The following is a 17,140-nucleotide window of genomic DNA, read 5'->3' on the forward strand; positions in this document are numbered from 1 at the left end:
AAATCAACTAACGCACCCACTTCGCATAATCCAGGACATTGCTAACCATAGACCCGGCGCCGGTCGTAGGCGCGTAGCCCAGATGCGGCTCGGCAACATAGCTGTCTTTATCTGGAACATAAGTGTACCCCGTGACCAGCCGACTACTCGCCCCGGGACTCTTCCTTGCCTCGCGAACATCAGAATAAGTATCGTTCATACAGAGAAAATCTCAGATCCGTTCCCTGAACACGGCGCCTAACCTCTTCCCTGTCAATTTCTCAATCGCATAAGAAACAGCCATGTACATATGATTGCAATACCGAAAGACGGTGCGCGGTGCATCGGACAAGGGAAAGGATCTCAGCTTTCGAACTTCGTGCTGTAAACTCTCCTTCGGAGAGGCAATCATCATGGCGAGTTCGTGACCTGGGAGACCTGTGCGATGGGAGAGGGCGTCTTCGAGGGTCGTGTTGTTAGTGGCGGACTCGTCGGCCAGGACGAAGTCGTCTCGGATGATGGATGAAAGAGGCGTGGTCCATGATACTGGCGAGGGGGTTTTCTGACTGTCATCGATGGCTAGGGATACCGCGGCGGCTGTGAAGGCTTTTGTGGTACTGCAGGTGGAGAAGAGCGCGTCGGGCGTCATTGGTTTGTTCGGGAAGGAGGCAATGCCGTAGGCCTGGGGAGTCAATTAGAATTAAATAAGTAGGTAGGTAGGGGATTTCCAAATGGTGAATGAAGCTTCCATACCTTGGAATAAGTGCTAGAGCCATGGACAATGGCGATCGTGAGACCGGGGACTTTCCATTTCTGGAGTTGTTCGTGGACCAGGGTATCGAATTCCGGGGTGAACGGGCAGGCGACAGGTCGGAGGACCATGGTGGTTGAAATGGATTGGGAGATTGGGTCGGTGAGGTTGGAGATGACAGGAGAGCGGGGTGTTAAGGATCAGCTCTAGCAGGGGAGGTTTTGCGCCCTTGGCAGGGCAACAGCGTTCGTGATTTGGCATGCCAACGCGCAAGCGGTGGCATGATGTCTGCATGAATCTTTGAAATAGCCGAGCCGTGTTAGGGTATCTCAAGTGTCAACATATTGAAATCTATTGGTCCTTTATACCCAACTATGCAAGTGTAAAATAACCATCTACAATCACACCGATTTACAAGCCCTATCTAGGCACGGACGCCTACTGCGCACAACCAACCGCCACCGCCCGGTCCATGTCCATCTCATTCACAGACTCGAACCGAAGAAATTCGTTTGCTGCCTCTGAATTGTCGCGTTCGGCGTGGGCCCAGATGAGGCGTATCAGCCGCGTGGAAATGCGCGATGCGGTGGAGGGCGATGTCCGCAGCCGCATGAGCAGCCTGTTCAAACAGTCTTGCAGATCGTCGGCGTCGTCTGCAACTTCTGCGATTACGCCGAACGATTTCAATTCTGTTGCTGTGACTGGATGGTCGGACGGCACCGACGAGGCCGGTCTCCCACCCAATCCAGCTTGATCTAGGGTGAATGTGGCTGACTTTATACTTAAACGAATATCACACGATAGTGCTAGGCCGACACCGGCACCAAAAGCAGGCCCGTTGATGCACGCGATTGTGGTCTTCCGAGAATGCTCGATTACTTTAAATAACCGCGTCAGCTGGTCGAGTGGGCTCTCGGCTTCGGCAGGCTCCATGGCCGGGTCCACTCCCATGCAGAAGAAATCCCCTTTCGCAGTCACGATGATTCGTGATATGGAAGGTTCGGTGTTGCATTTCTCGATCAGATTGACCAAGTCGGATACCATCTTTAACTTCAGAACATTTCCCTTCTTCGGTCGATTTAACACAACCTTCAAGTTACTACCGGAGCGATAGACCAACAGCCGGTCAGAGTAGTTAGCCCCCTTTCCAATAGGCGACCACTTGGTGGTTGGATGAATGACCGGTTGAACGGTAGTGCGATGTGCAGAAGGCAGCAGCTTATGCTTCAAGGCCAAAGCTCGCCCCGCCCTAGTGGCATATGGTCTGGACAGGGCTTGTGAGATCCACACGCCAGTCCGCAGCAGATGAAGGATATTGACGCCGGTCTGGATCCCCTCGGAATGGAACATATACACCAAATCCTCGCTGGCAACGTTCCCTTCTGCACCCGGGGCAAATGGACAGCCGCCCAGACCACCGACGCTACTGTCAAAAACGCGCAGTCCGCAACAGTAGGCCTCCCAGGTGTTGGCTACGGCTCGCCCATAGGTATCATGAAAATGACCGGCCAGCCGATCGGTGGGAATATTGTTATCGACCAGATACGTCAGAAGACCGCGCACGGTATCCGGAGCACCAGTCCCCAGCGTATCACCCAGGCTGACCTCGTAGCAGCCCATGTCCAGCAGTTCCTTGACGCAACGAAGCACGGCGGCCCGGGGGGTTGGTCCGTCGAAGGGATCTTCAAATATACAAGATACATAACTGCAAAGTCAGCTGACAGTCTTCGAAAACGAGTAAGCAAGACTCACCCCCGGATGGCGATCCCATGTTGACTAGCCTTCTGAGTGACTGCCCTGGCTCTTTCGAGGCCCTGTCGCACGGAACAGTTGATATTGGCCTTACTGAACCCCTCCGAGGCGCTGACAAACACCGCCACCTCGCGCACCCCATGTTCGATCGCCACCTCTAATCCCTTCAGGTTGGGAACTAAGACCGGCAGGCGCATGCGCGACTGGTCCTGCAGGTGGCGAATCCCCTCATTTCGGAGAACATCACGACAGTCGGCCAACTGGGGCACTGCTCGCGGGGAGACTACAGAGGTCAGTTCGATGGCGCGAAGACCAGTTCGTTGAAGACGCCGGATCAGCTCGATCTTCAGGGGCGTAGGGACGTGATCGTGGATATTTTGCAGGCCGTCCCGCGGACCTACTTCGACCAGCCGCACGGCACCTCTAGGGTCTTTCATCATGAATCTTGCATGAGTTCGTGACAGACTGTCCGAGGGCTCAAGTCGATGTCACCTCGGGGTGCCGTCATGACCAGATAAATGAATGACTCCTTCCAACGCAACTCAGCCACGTCTGACAGAATCCGGGGGATGACGGACTGATCGCCACCGGGCAGAAGGACCGAGGATGTGCCGTGCGGGGCCCCGTGACGACATGCTGAGTCAGTCCTGCCTTCCTATTCGGGGCAAATGAGCAGTCACGGGGCCTCTTGGCGCTCGGTCAATTCGGCGTCGGTCTTTTGCCGAGGACGTCGTTTGCCAGATATGGGATCCTGTTTTGTTGGTGGTATGGAATGGTTGTTGTCGGTCTCTTATCAGTAGTAGCCTTGAGAAGTCTTGCGAACAAGTCTTGCATCAAATCTTCAGCTTCCGTGGTAGATATCTCTGGCTTTCCTTCGCTCAGGCAATATATATCCCCCGCCATCTCCGCGCTCCTGAGACCTCACTTTTCCCGATTACGAAGACAACCTGCTATAACCATCTGAAGAACAAATCTATCAATTAATGCACATCATGAGAAGGAACTTAACCAACCATGCAGACCAATCCAGCCCACAGATCAGTTTACAGTGCACTCCATACTCGAACTTCGAAGAATCTGTTTCCTCGGAAGATTCTTGGCAGCGCTAAACCCAGCTAGGAAGACCTTGAGAGCGTGCCTTAGAGTCTGGCCTGAGTGCCTGAACCGTGCCGATCTGTGCCCTAACAGGACTCACCTCAATAACAATTCCGTCAATACTCCGTACTCAATAACCTAAGACACAACAAGTTAGTGAGTAACTATTGATGGCCCATAGTCTCTGTACGGTGTACACCAGTGTACTGCTCAATCACAGTCGTCATTGGGGGCCCAAGCTCTGCTTACCCCACAAAACCTGCCAAGCCAATCCCTTACGCCTGGCGAGAGAAACAATCCTGTTGGCTGCGTCGGCAAGTCAGCTCTGCTCGCCTAACACAACCCTGCTGTGCCATCCCCACTGGTTTCTGGGCACGCCTTGCAGATGGGTATTTCTATGGTCGGGCAATAATATTGGCCATGCTTGGCTTCCTTTGCCTTGCCGGGGGTTCCGGGTGTTGCCCGCCTATATAAGCAGGGTTACAAGACCGGCGATGCAGGACGTGCAGGGAGTCATAAACAAAGCTTCCCCCGACCTGTCAGCAATCTGGGGGTGTCTCACAACAGTCTATCAGCATGCAGCTACCACTACTGATTGTAGCTTCTCTGTGTGGGACTGCCTGGGCGGCCCCTGCCCCCGCGTTGGTCCCTCATGCCGACGCCTTAGGTACTCTGCAGGTCCTACACTACAACAACCTCGGATCCAAGAACAACGGAACGTCCGCAGTTCTTGTGCATGACAGGCTCACCCACGATGAAGCATCCGCTCGATGCGCAGCCATCGGCGAACAGCTTTATCCCCTATCAGCCGCACCGTTGGCCAACCGGACGGAACTGGATTACCAGTTCAGCTATTTGGCATTCTCCGAAAGTATCCAGGGATCGGACGACATTTGGGTCTCTGCGAACTCCTCCGGTTGCTTGGCGTACTCGCCGGAGCAGAAGGACTTCATTGCTGCGCCATGCACGCGCAAGTTGACTGCCCTTTGCACCTCGCGCGTGCCGCCAACCACCGATAAGAATCGGGCCGCAGTCCCGTCGTCCAGAGTCTCCGTCGCCTCGCATGACTACACTATCACCGGCTTCCGCGATGCGCGCTCGTTCCGCTTCCTCGGCATCCCCTTCGCCAATCCCCCGGTGAACGCTCTGCGACTGGCCCCGCCGCAGCCCTACACCGGCGTCAAGCAGATCGAGGCGACGCAGGTGTCGGCCTCATGCATCCAGTCTACCTCGGCATTCGGGACGCTGGGTAGTGATATTTCTGAAGACTGTCTCTATCTGAACATCTACACGCCCGTGCTCCCACGGACTGCCCGGAACACCACCGGCAAGCCCGTCGCCGTCTACTTCTACGGCGGCGCATTTACTAAAGGCAGCGCGTCCATGATCGACTATGACGGTGGTAACCTGGCCAGCCGCAACGACGTGATCGTGGTGACGGTCAACTACCGTGTCGGGGTCCTGGGCTGGCTGGCAACGGGAAATCTGACGACGGGCAACTACGGCACGCGCGACCAGATCCAGGCCCTGCGCTGGGTGCAACAACACATCGCAGCCTTTGGTGGCGACCCGTCCCGCGTCACCATCTTCGGACAGTCTGCCGGCGGCCAAAGCGTCGTAGCGCTGCTCTCCTCCCCAGCCGCGGCGCCCCTCTTCTCCGCCGCCATCGCGCAATCCGCCCCGGTCGACCTACCCTGGTTCACGCGCGACGTCTACACGGACTTCGTGGTGCCTCATCTCGCCCCGGCCCTGGGCTGCCCGCACCACACCTCCCCAGAAGCCAGTCTGGTCGCCTGTCTGCGCTCGCTCCCGGCCAGCGCATTCCTCGATAACTCGACAGCGTTCGAATCCGGCATCGCCAACGCCTCCAACGCTACTGCATTCGGATATCTGAACGCCTCGCCCATGCTCGCATCCATTGAGCCTCTTCTTCCGATTCTCGACCCGGAAGCCGGCATCATCGCCGACCAATTCCACAACCTCCTGGCCGCTCCCAACTCGTCGGTTAACAGAGTGCCCACTCTCTTCACCACCGTCGCCGATGAAGCAGGCCTCTACGTCCCGGAATACGCCTCATCGATGAAGACTTCCCCGGCAGCTCTCTCCACCTTGCTGAACCTCGCATACCCCCCGGACCTAGCGGATGCACTTCTCAACGCCACCGCCCCGCAAATCCAAGGCCGCAATACCTCCCTCCTCCCGGTCATCTCCTCCTTCCTCACAGCTAGCGAATGGACCTGTCCTCTTTCCTCCCTGCTGAACCTCACCCACCATCAAACCAAAGCGCCAATCTACAACATCCAATTCCCCAAAGGCCACATGCAAACAACCCTCGATACGCCTCCCACCTGCTCCCCCTTGGCAAACAACACCTTCAACGCCACCTGCCATGCCGCAGATGTGCTGCCTATCTGGGGCAATTTGAACAGTAAGACAAAGAACGTAGCTCCGTACTACGGAGCCAGTGATGTGCATCTGGCGCAAGTCATGGAGGATGTTTTCGGGGCGTTTTTCCGGACAAGGGATCCGAACCCTGACAAGAAGTGGTTGGACACGAGAGGTGTTGCGTATGAGTTTTCGAAGGGAGTGTTTTATGGCGACAAAGAGGATGATGGGGATCGGATTCGTCCGGTAGGAAAGGGGAGTAAGTCAAGAGGAGTGAGCTCGTTAGGCTTGACGTTGGAGAAGGTGCAGGATCCTGGGGACACGGCGGTGTGTCGTGTGTTTGAGGAGTTTGGACATACGTTTGAGAGGGCGGGGATGGCTTAGAGTTGGTGGGGGCTCCAAGAAGTGTACGTTTGGATGACAGGATAATCTACTAATTGAAGGCAATTTATATTGTTGTTCGTATGACCACTCCGATCCTATCATAAACCCAATCGACTTGGTGGACAGTGCGATGCCTGAGGCTACAGAACGCCAAGCCCTTAATGTATGCCTGAGGACACACCGGATGATATCTCCGTATCGGGATGGCCTCGCTTGCCTGATGTGGCTTAGTGTCCATGTGACGGAAAGTCAACTTTGGTTGGTCCCCGTTCTTCTTCATCGAAAACATCAATCCAGGCATTGCAGCTCCATCACCCGTTGCTTTTGCTCATCCAATTGGCATTTCCACAATCAGATTTTGGACTACCTACCGACTATACGGTGTAGACCACGTGCTGAATGAGGCAAAATGACGAGTATTAATCAAGCCCTAACCTTGATGGATCGTATTTAATCTAATGATGTTTAGTGTACGTTGATCCTGCAGGCCAGTGGGCCAGTCCAGCAAGACCTTTTCTCCCTCAACAGCCAGGCCCCCAATCATCTCAACTGAGTTGAACTGGTCTATCAGGAACCTCATTATTTACGAAGCCCGGGAAAAATCCTCATCATTACAACAATGGCTGAAACCACACATCCATGATCAAGCTGTCCGTGCTCAACTCGGCGATTATGTGCGGATCGGACCGAATCGCAATCGAACCGAAATTAATTTGATTCCACGGCGAGCTATTCAGCCAAAAAAACGTGGACCCGCTTCACAAAATCCTTCGTCACGATGTCCACCGTACGCCCCAGCTGCGGATTCTGGGCGTTGCCAATACCCCGCCTGAATCTGTGGCGTTGAGGATTCAAATTCTGACCGGTCTCGGGACTCTGCCATCTTCCCCTATCCTCTACTCTCTCCTCGATGACAATCTAGCCTGGTAGCTCATATCTTCAGGCTCTACATCCGTCCTGTTAGCTATGACTTCCACGCACCAATTTCACCGAATCCACTGGACACCAGGTCCATTGTCCCCAGAGCCACTAGAATTCACAAAAGTGGTGTTTGTGGTAGAAGAAAGCCAGTGCGAAAGCCATCAGCTAGCCACGTACCGAAACCAGCTTAGCAACCTAGGTTACACCACTGCCGTCATCACCAACCCTGAAGAGCTCAACGCCGAGCTGACAGAAAAAACACCGTCCATCGTCGTACACATTCCGTATGCCGCAGATGGCCGCGAAAATGTCTACTCTGCGGCCGTGGCCTCGTGTGCAAGCCTGATTGCCATCGCGCAGGTGCTGGTATCATCCCAGCCTTCCCAGGCCTCGGGGACGGAGACGGCGAAGGGTGCTGACTCCGTTAAGCTGTTCTCGCTGGTCAAGAACCACGATGGAATTAGTCAATTGGGGTATGCGCCTTTGCATGGGCTGGCGCGCGTGCTGAAGATGGAAATCCCCGATCTCTTTGGGGGGTTGGTCGAGGTGAAGGAGGAGGGATTGCGGTTTCCGCTGTCCGCTATCACATCTGCACGGGGATTTGACATAATCAGAGTGTGTGAGGATGAGGAAGAAGGAAGGCCGCAAACGGCGGCACTTCAGCCCGTATTGCTCCCCGACGGTGAGGAGAAACAGAGACAAGCGATGGCGCTCGATTCGGAGTCCACATATCTGATTACAGGTGGGACAAGCGGCATAGGCCTCGAGACTGCTAGCTGGATGGTTGAGCAGGGCGCTCGTCATCTGATACTTCTGAGCCGACGTGGGGTAGAGTCCGAAGCGCGCGACATCCGTGCCAACACTCTCCTAGCTCGCATCGCTGAGATGGAGGCCTTTGGCGCCAAAGTCCATGTGCTGGCCATTGACCTCAGTCTGCTCGGCGCAGACTCCACGCTACGGCAGGCCATCAGTAAACTCCATGCTCCAGCCGTCAAGGGCGTTGTGCATGCCGCAGGAACGGCAGGGTATCACACACTCAAAGGCTGCACGCGGGCTGATATCGAGAACGTATTCGCCCCGAAGGTGCGAGGCGCTCTGAGCCTCGATGCAGTCTTTCCACCAGCCACATTGGACTTCTTTCTCCTGGTCTCGTCCATTGGACAGTTGGTCGGGTTTCCGGGCCAGCTCTCCTACGCGCCAGCGAATGCGTTTCTAGACGGGCTGGCGGTCCAGCGAAGACGCGAAGGGGATAACTGCACTTCAGTTCAGTGGACGACGTGGCGCGGCGTAGGACTGTCGGTTCAGTCAAAGTCCGCGACTCGTATGATCAACAAAGGGATGAAAGACCGAGGCATTGAGGACATATCTAAGGAGGAGGCGCTCGAGGCCTGGGGGCAGATTCTCGCGCTTCGGATAGACCAGGTGGCGGTGGTACGCGCGTTGGAACTCGGCCCCGACGAGCACCTGAGGCATCCAATTCTTAGGGAAATCACACCGCGGAAGAAGCCTAAAAGGTACAGCGACTACCCGAAACAGGCCGTGGCCGTCGTGGGTATGGCCTGTCGGACGGCCGCCGGTGATACACCAGACGAACTCTGGGAGGCACTGCTGACCGGGGAGAGCACGGTTCGTGAGATTGACCCCGTTCGGTTCCCCGAGGCTTCGGCTAGGACGAAAAACCGTCTCTGTGGTCACTTCCTCTCCGATATAGAATCCTTCGACCACAAGTTCTTCGGGAGGTCCAAACGCGAAGCGGCGGCCATGGACCCGCATCAGCGACTCATGCTCGAGACCACATACCACGCACTCGAAGCGGCAGGGTGGGTCAGCGGCGAGCAATCAGCATCAGAGACCCATGACCCCCTCACCGGTCATATAACAGGATGCTTCGTGGGAATGAACACGCAAGACTACGTCCTGAACCAGGGCTCGCAACCGCCCTCGCCGTACACGGCGGCAGGGATGCTGCGCTCCTTCGTGTCAGGTCGTCTGAGTCATTTCTTCGGCTGGACAGGTCCCTCGCAGAACATTGACACGGCATGCTCATCCGCCATGGTGGCCATCCATCAAGCCTGTCGCGCTCTTCAGGTAGGCGAGTGCACGCGGGCGATCGCGGGTGGCGTCAACTTGATCCCAAACACGGCTTTGTTCGACGCTTTACGCACGGCAGGCTTTCTCAGCGAGACAGGCGCCTGCAAGACTTTTGATGCGCGTGCCGATGGTTACTGTCGAGGCGAGGCCGTTGGGGTTGTTGCTCTGAAACCGCTGGACCGTGCGCTCCAGGACGGAGACGAGATCCACGGCGTGCTTCTGTCAACCGGCAATAACCAGAACATCAACAATACCAGTATCACGAATACAGTGCTCGAAAGCCAGGCAGCATTGTATAAAGATGTGCTGGCGCGCGCGGGAGTCGATCCACACGAAGTCTCCTACATCGAGGCCCATGGCACGGGCACTCGCGTCGGAGACCCTATCGAGGTCCAGGGGATCCGACAGGTCTTGGGTGGGCCAGACAGGCGATCGGTGCTGCATATGGGCGGAGTGAAACCCAATGTCGGCCATTCCGAAGCAGCAGCGGGTGTCATCTCACTGATCAAGGTGCTGCTCATGTTCAAGCACGGCAAGATCCCGCCACAGGCACAATTTACGGCATTGAACCCCAACATTGCCGCGCTGGAACCAGATCACATGGCGATCCCGACGTCGTTGAACGATTGGGCCGATGAGACGCGCCTGGCCCTGGTGAACAGCTTTGGTGCGTCTGGTAACAACGCTGCTGCTATCGTTGCACCTCCGCTTGCTCAACGTACCAGCCAGATGAGACCAACTGAATTGGAACCTACATCGGAGTGGCCGGTGTTTCTTTCGGCTGCATCCAAGCCCAGTCTCTTGGCGTCTTGTGCCAAGCTCCGGGAGTATATCTGCGGCAAGAGCAATGACATTGGCTTACCTGAGCTGGCGTTTGCTTTGGCAGCGAAAGGCAATGGGCAGCTTCAACATCGGTTCTCCACAACAGCAAGATCGCGTAAGTAGTACACCTTTAATGTCTGATGACAGTAACTAAATCCAGTAGTGTCTGATCTGCAGGCCCAGCTCCGCAACCCGGAAGCACATATCTCCGTGTCGGACTCCAAACCCATCGTGCTGCTTCTGAGCGGCCAGAATGGAACCACCACCCCGGCAGTGAAATGCCTCTACGACGACTCGTTGGTTTTCCGCGCCCGACTGCACGAGTGCGAGGAAGCCATGCTCGCTCTCGGTCTACCCAGTGTGCTTCCAACCATTTTGAACGGTGTCGGATCCGGTGATAGCGAGGGTGAAAATGACCTAGTTCTCCGCCACGCAGCTATGTTTTCCATCCAGTATGCCAGTGCCATGTCGTGGATTGACTCTGGGGTCATTCCGCAGGCAGTCTGTGGCCAATCCTTTGGCGAGTGCGCGGCACTGGTCATTACGGGGGGGTTAACGCTCGAAGGTGGCATGAAGTTTATCACGGGGCGTGCCTCTATCCTCCAGAGACTGTGGGGACCGGATATAGGTTTGATGATGGCCATCGAAGCCGATCTCGTTTCCTCGAACATGACTTCCATGCAGCACCTGCAGCAATTTACTGATAAATACCCTTCCGGAAGGGTCGAGGTTGCGTGCTACAACGGACCAAACAACTACGTTGTCGCGGGAAGCACGCAGGACGTGGAGGCTCTGGAGACGTACCTGCGACAATACAAATCAAACCTCACAAACAGGAACAAACTCCGCTTCAAGGTGTTGAGGGGGATATACGCATATCATTGCCACATGGCAGATTCGATCTTGGATGCTTGTGCCCAATTATCGACGTCGATTCCACTACAGCGCCCATCATCCGCCTTCGTGTCATGCCATGATTCAGGCCACGAGGAGGACTGGACGTGTATGGACCCAACCGCTAACATTATTGGTCGCAATACCCGAGACCCCAACTATTTCGGAGATGCAATTCATCGCATCGTCGCACGGTTAGGCCGGTCGTGTGCATTCGTAGAAGCGGGCTTCGGGGGCCCGATTACCGCGATGGCGCAGAATGCTCTGGCGACAACCGAGCATGACCATACATTCATCGCACTCAATGGCGTCGATCCACGGCGATCGCTCGCAGCTGCGACGGCCGCTCTATGGAAGACCAGTCGTGGGGTTCAGTTCTGGCCGTTTCACCGAAGCCAGTTGGCCAACTTCTTGACGCCTCAGGGCCGGAGCGTGGATCTGCCTCCGTACCAGTTCGAGAAACATCGACACTGGATTGAATATAACCCTTCCGGCCCGGAAACGGATGACGAATACAGATTATGTCCTCATTGCCACAAGAACGTTATTGATTTCCCATATATTGTGCAAGAACCCCCGCAGTCCCAGTCGGACTCCGATTCTACCATGCGGTTCAGCATCGACACGCGCAGTCAACGATATCAACAACTAATCAGCGGTCATGTGGTGGTTGGAAGCCCATTGTGCCCGGCGGGAATGTACTTGGAGCTGGTCGCCCATGCGGTTCGTTTGCTGCAAGATATAAGTGACCAAGAGAATGAGATCGGCTTTGAAGCCGTGGAAATTAAAGCGCCGCTGGGTCTGGACACGCAGCGCAACGTTAGATGTACCCTCAATAACACGCAGGAGAGGGGTTGGCGTTTCGAAGTACTCTCCACACCCAAAGACGATAAGAACGCACGACCGACGTCCCACTGCACTGGTATCGTCTACTACGGCAAGGTCCAAAGTGATAAGAATGCAGACGCAGACACAACCAACACATGGACACACATGTCCCACTTGCTCGAGGACCCGGAAACCGAGGCTCTGCGCGGAGCAATGGTGTATAGAATGTTCGCCACGTTGGCCACTTACTCACCTCCGTACCGGGGGCTGCGATATATAGTCGGCAAGGGCTCGGAAGGAGCCGGCGAGATCGACATGCCTACGGACAAGTCGGTGGTTGCTGCACCTAACGAGAATGTCATAGATGCGTTACTCCTGGATTATTTCATGCAAGTGGCCGGCGTTTTTGTGCACTCACTGCGTCATGCGGATCAGGAGGAAGGTCTCCAGTGTAACACGTCGTACATCTGCACGGGAATAGGACTGATAAGGCCAGCGAAGGGATCCCTCCAAGGCAGAAAGTATCGCGCATATACACGGATTGTGCGGGAGGACAGGAGGACTGTGTTGCTAGACCTGCTCGCGTTCGATTACACCAGTCAGCAGATAATCTGGTCTGCTGAGGGGCTCCGATTCACCGGGGTGCCTCGTACTTCCCTAGTGAAGACGCTGGCGGCGGTGAATCCAGGGGTTTTAGAGGAGATCGACGAACCACAGAAGCAGAAGCAAGATTATACTGTCCCGCCTACCCCGCAAGTGTCTAAAGAAGACGACGAAATCCTGATCGGAGTGCAACAGATACTGAGTAGGTGTCTAGATGTCCCCTTCGCTGATGTGCGGAAAGAAGCAATGCTAGAGGAGCTTGGCATCGACTCGCTCGTGAGCGCCGAGATTCTGGCCGGTATCTCAGACCGATTTGGCGTTGATATCTCTACCACCGATCTTGTCACAGCTACAGATGTGGCGGCGTTGTGTGATCTTATCTCGCCACAACGGCACGGCGGTGGACCGCCCAGCGACAACGAGTCCTACTCAAATCCTGTCGCGGCAGAGGTCTGGAAGAACACTGTCATACGCATCCTCGGCGATGTTCTTGAGCTAGAGACTGCAGAAATCGACCCGAGTTCTAGACTTGACGATCTCGGCGCCGACTCTCTAGTGGCTCCGGAAATCATCAGTAACTTGAAGGAGGCGTTAGGCGTCGACATCCCATTGGCAGACTTTGCCGGTACTGTGGACGTCATGTCGCTCTATGAGTTGGTTAGAAGTGCCCTGGGGTACACGCCAAGCAGCTCTTCTTCGTCAGCTCAGTCAGACGACACACCATGCTCTGATATCGGACCGGCAAGTGACGACCCACCGGCAAACAAGTCAGTAGGCAATACCAATCTAGAAGAATCCACGCCAGATCCGCGCCCCGCGACAGCAACATCCTTGCTCCTCCACCGTGGGATATCCTCAGCGCGCAATCTCTTCCTCATGCCCGGCGGTCCAGGCTACGGAACTGTATTCACGCAGCTAGGCCAGCTCCTAGCCCAAACGTGCCCATCCACCTCCACCTCCATCTACGCGCTCAACAGCCCCTACACGCACATCAGGCTCCCCTCCCCGGAAACCTCTACCCCAACCCATGCCATCCCCACAGTCCAAGACCTTGCGGCCAGCTACACCGCCGAAATTAAACGTCGACAACCACAAGGACCCTACCTGATCGGCGGATACTCTTTCGGCGGGATTCTCGCCCTCGAATCCATGCGCCAACTCCTCGAAGCAGGCGGCGAAGTCGAGAAACTGGTTTTGCTTGACGCGCCATGCCCGTGCCCTCCTACGCCCTCCTCTCCATACTCAATTCGTATGCCAGATGGTTTACTACAACATATCTCCACAACAAGAGCCGCATTTGGCGCGGGCGATGCCTCATTAGCACAGGAGCAACTCGGGCGGTATTGCTTCACAGCTATACCCCCACCTGGTGAAGGAATGAGAATTCCAGCCACGATCCTCATCTCCGCAAAACAAGGTGTCGACGGGACGTACAAGAGCCAAGAAGACAGGGGATTCAGCGTCCCAGACTCGCAGCGCGGAGTGACGGAGTGGATTCTCAACGATAGAGCAGATGGACCACTTGGTTGGGACTGGATTATGGGAGATGGGAATGTGACCGTGATAAGGGCGGAAGGACATCATTATAGTTTTCTGAGTGCGGGTTCGAAGATGGAGGAATGGGTAAAGCAGTTGGTTGACATGCTAGATGGGTAAAGATAAGGCATACAGAGTCTAGTTGTACAGTAAAGTATCAGGAGGGAGGTTATAATGGAGCGAACATAGCCAAAATAGCATTGAATTGATGGCCAATAAACGGATCCGACCAGGTTAGTATACATGTATGTCCCATGCCCCGGAGAATGCTGATATATCGGCTATGCACCAGTGCACCAGTGGCAAAGCTCGCAAAGAATATATAGGTGGGTGTGCAAGCTACCGGGCGGCGAGATTGGTACAAAAAGAATGGTGTAACAGGCAACGACTGAAATCATGCGAATACAGTACGCCCGAGTGCATTAATTGAGTGCTAAAAGAGAATCCTTGTCAAATGGCATCGCGAATGTGAAGTGGCCATTGAGGGTCACCGAACGGTACGGTCGAAGACCTGCTCCTCGGATTCAGTTATATATCACAAACCGACCCCTTTCCCCTCCGTTTCTGGGACTCTTTCCCTTTCCCATAGGATGTGGTAGCCACCAACAATAGATTCATGTGCAGATATCGAGTCGCGGAAGGGTAGACTCGACTCTGTCCACTGCCATCCCTATGGCCAGGCTATGACCAAACACAGGACAGTCAATGCCTGGTGCATGACACGTTGACTGGAAGGATGGCCAAAATCTGGGATAAAGCTACGGTTGCATTTACCTCAAGACAACACTCCATGACGTCGTCCATCTAGAGGTTAAGGTAGTAACTACTATCATACAGAGAGTGTCATGGACTCGATGTGACATGTCACGTAGCATGTCCCAAAGGCCGGACTGAAACTAATCTTTTCTGAAGACCCACGGAAGGAAACCCTAAATGATGCCGTTTTCGGAATGACAAACGTGTGATATATTGGTCCAACTTCTGCCTCTACGTCGGTTCTGGGTGATAGGATAGGCGCCTTTAATCCGTCATTGATCATGGGCTACGTTCGTCACTTGATGCAGCTATTAGGTATGTGATGAAATCATGAGCGAACACATTCAAAAGGGATCTAAGGTACTGACTGGTAATAGCTGCCAGCCCGCTACTCTACAACCTGAGTTTCGGGCTGCACGCCGATATCCGCGCCGACAGCAATCGGGATGGCTACGTCGACGTCCATGAGGAGAGTGACCTCGTGCAGAAACTTGACTGGGATAAGAACGGCGCCATATTCTTGCCAAATATAGGCGATACCGATCTAAGATGCGAGAAACTATTTGAAAGCGGAAATATTACCAGTTTTGAGGACTTTGCCGCCTGCCACGACGCCTCTGACGATGTCCAACGGGCCCCGCGGTACATGGCTCGCCTAGCAACGGTACCAGCCAAAAATATAAGCGATGATGCCTGGGGAACGATTGAGATCCACGAGGAGATTGCCAGAAAGAACGTCCGTATCTTTCGCGAAGATGATCAAAGGTGGAACTTCACTACCAATGACTATCGGTTCTCAAGCGAGGAGTTGAAGAAAGGATTGAAGCTGGGAATCGACGCCCGCGATACGCGAAGACCCGGAGGGTGGGACGGCCGAGTTGAAGTCCATCTTCACATTCAGGATGGAAAGGTATCGTCAGATGATGTTGTTCGTCTTCGGGTCGCACCGGTGCTTCTTTCTCATTCTCTTCAGCGGGCTGCAACCTTTGTTTCGGTGGAGACGCACCAAGACCCCGAAGTCCCCTTGTTTATCTGGCAACACAAATTCGTTACTCAAATGAAGAGGGCTTTGGAGACTTCCCATTCTAATGAGAGTCTGGAACTCTTCAACGCCGATGATGTGTGGGTCCAGGACTACATAACTTTCGCATATACGAGTATGCCAGGGTCCGAGGGGCCAATTACCCTGCAGATCAATATGCGTTCATCGCAAGGATCTAGGGCAGCGGGACAAATGGCATTTAGAAGAGCACGGAAGCATATTGGTGGCTCAATCTACAGTCCCGGTGGTACCAGAGACGAGGTCAACTCAATGGGCAACGTGATCACTATTCCTCCATACAAAAAGGGGAGCAAGAGCTATCCAGCAGGCCGCATTGTTGCTGGTTCTCACGGCCATCAGAACCCTCACATTTACGAATATCTGCGGGCACAGGAGGTTCAAGACCCTTTGCTACTCGACGCGGATTGGCTGGCTATCGGCCACATAGATGAGTTTCTCCAGTTTGTACCAGCACCTAAAGGGAAAAGCGCATATGGCTGGGCTCTCCTTGTTGCCGACCCGAGCCTGTGCCTGGAAATCCTAGAGAAAGCAAAAAAGGAGGGACATGGGAGCGCCTTGGTGTTTTCACGAAAGAATGAGACGAAGCTTCCGATACCCCCTGGCCCCCCCAACCCGCGAGTTCCAGGATACTCTATTGATGAGCTTTTGAAGCGCTCAGACTTTATTGAGAGCAATCAGCGGTTTGCGAAGCGTATTAAGCGTGTCGTACAGCGCTTGATGAAGGAGACTGGCATCCGTGAGACCGACGTTCATCCACTTCCCATGCTCTTCCAAACAGGCCTGTGCTGGGGCGCAGACAGAAGCGTGTCTCCAGATCGAAACTGCAGCACAAGCCACGCCACGCCACTGCATCCGGGGGTGGTAAGTGGCGTGGTCCGAAATGAGTCGATGTTCCTGGCGCCTAATCCATGGGGCCCTGTCGTGGGAGGAGTGGATATCCTACAAAAGGCCACCAACGAAACATTCGAGCGTATCGGGGCAAGGGTGAGCTATATTGATGATTGGTTCTCACATCATGTAAGAGGTGGGGAGGTGCATTCCGGTGTCAATTGCATGCGGAATGTTGCTCAACCGTGGTGGGAAACTAAGACACTTGGATCGTACAGGAAGGCCCTTGGCAGCCAGGGGGCGAGTGAAGGCTGCAACAAGGGTCACATTGACTCTCACGAATTGTTGTGAATGTAGTAGCTATAGCTACGTGTGGTCCTTGGACTTATTGTCGTCAAACCTGACTAAAATCACCCCGACATTGTCCAATATAATAATAATAATAATAATAA

General features: G+C 54.6%; 5 protein-coding genes across 5 annotated transcripts; 3 read left to right on the plus strand and 2 right to left on the minus strand.

The window, feature by feature from the left end:
* Positions 1–7: 7 nt before the first annotated feature.
* LDX57_008759 (serine hydrolase domain-containing protein) lies at positions 8–861 on the minus strand (the record flags this gene model as incomplete). Its single annotated transcript, XM_046090481.1, has 3 exons — positions 8–164; positions 243–661; positions 733–861. The coding sequence occupies 3 exons, from the start codon at positions 859–861 to the stop codon at positions 8–10; spliced, it is 705 nt and encodes a 234-aa protein (XP_045946456.1).
* A 204-nt stretch (positions 862–1,065) lies between these two features.
* LDX57_008760 (uncharacterized protein) lies at positions 1,066–3,046 on the minus strand. Its single transcript, XM_046090482.1, has 2 exons — positions 2,483–3,046; positions 1,066–2,435 (listed from the first exon to the last, which is right to left on the minus strand). Exons 1-2 carry the CDS (start codon positions 2,920–2,922, stop codon positions 1,169–1,171), a joined length of 1,707 nt encoding a protein of 568 aa, XP_045946457.1. The 5' UTR covers positions 2,923–3,046; the 3' UTR covers positions 1,066–1,168.
* A 1,107-nt stretch (positions 3,047–4,153) lies between these two features.
* LDX57_008761 (putative cholinesterase) lies at positions 4,154–6,346 on the plus strand (the record flags this gene model as incomplete). Its single annotated transcript, XM_046090483.1, has 1 exon — positions 4,154–6,346. One exon carries the CDS (start codon positions 4,154–4,156, stop codon positions 6,344–6,346), a length of 2,193 nt encoding a protein of 730 aa, XP_045946458.1.
* A 966-nt stretch (positions 6,347–7,312) lies between these two features.
* On the plus strand, positions 7,313–14,161 carry LDX57_008762 (uncharacterized protein; the record flags this gene model as incomplete). The annotated part of the gene is made up of 2 exons (XM_046090484.1): positions 7,313–10,295; positions 10,344–14,161. 2 exons carry the CDS (start codon positions 7,313–7,315, stop codon positions 14,159–14,161), a joined length of 6,801 nt encoding a protein of 2,266 aa, XP_045946459.1.
* Positions 14,162–15,078: 917 nt separating this feature from the next.
* Positions 15,079–17,039, plus strand: LDX57_008763 (uncharacterized protein; the record flags this gene model as incomplete). The annotated part of the gene is made up of 2 exons (XM_046090485.1): positions 15,079–15,112; positions 15,175–17,039. 2 exons carry the CDS (start codon positions 15,079–15,081, stop codon positions 17,037–17,039), a joined length of 1,899 nt encoding a protein of 632 aa, XP_045946460.1.
* Between the last annotated feature and the right edge of the window lie 101 nt (positions 17,040–17,140).

This window comes from Aspergillus melleus (assembly GCF_016097325.1).
Source record: "Aspergillus melleus strain CBS 546.65 chromosome Unknown contig5, whole genome shotgun sequence".
Taxonomy (NCBI): Eukaryota; Fungi; Ascomycota; class Eurotiomycetes; order Eurotiales; family Aspergillaceae; genus Aspergillus; species Aspergillus melleus.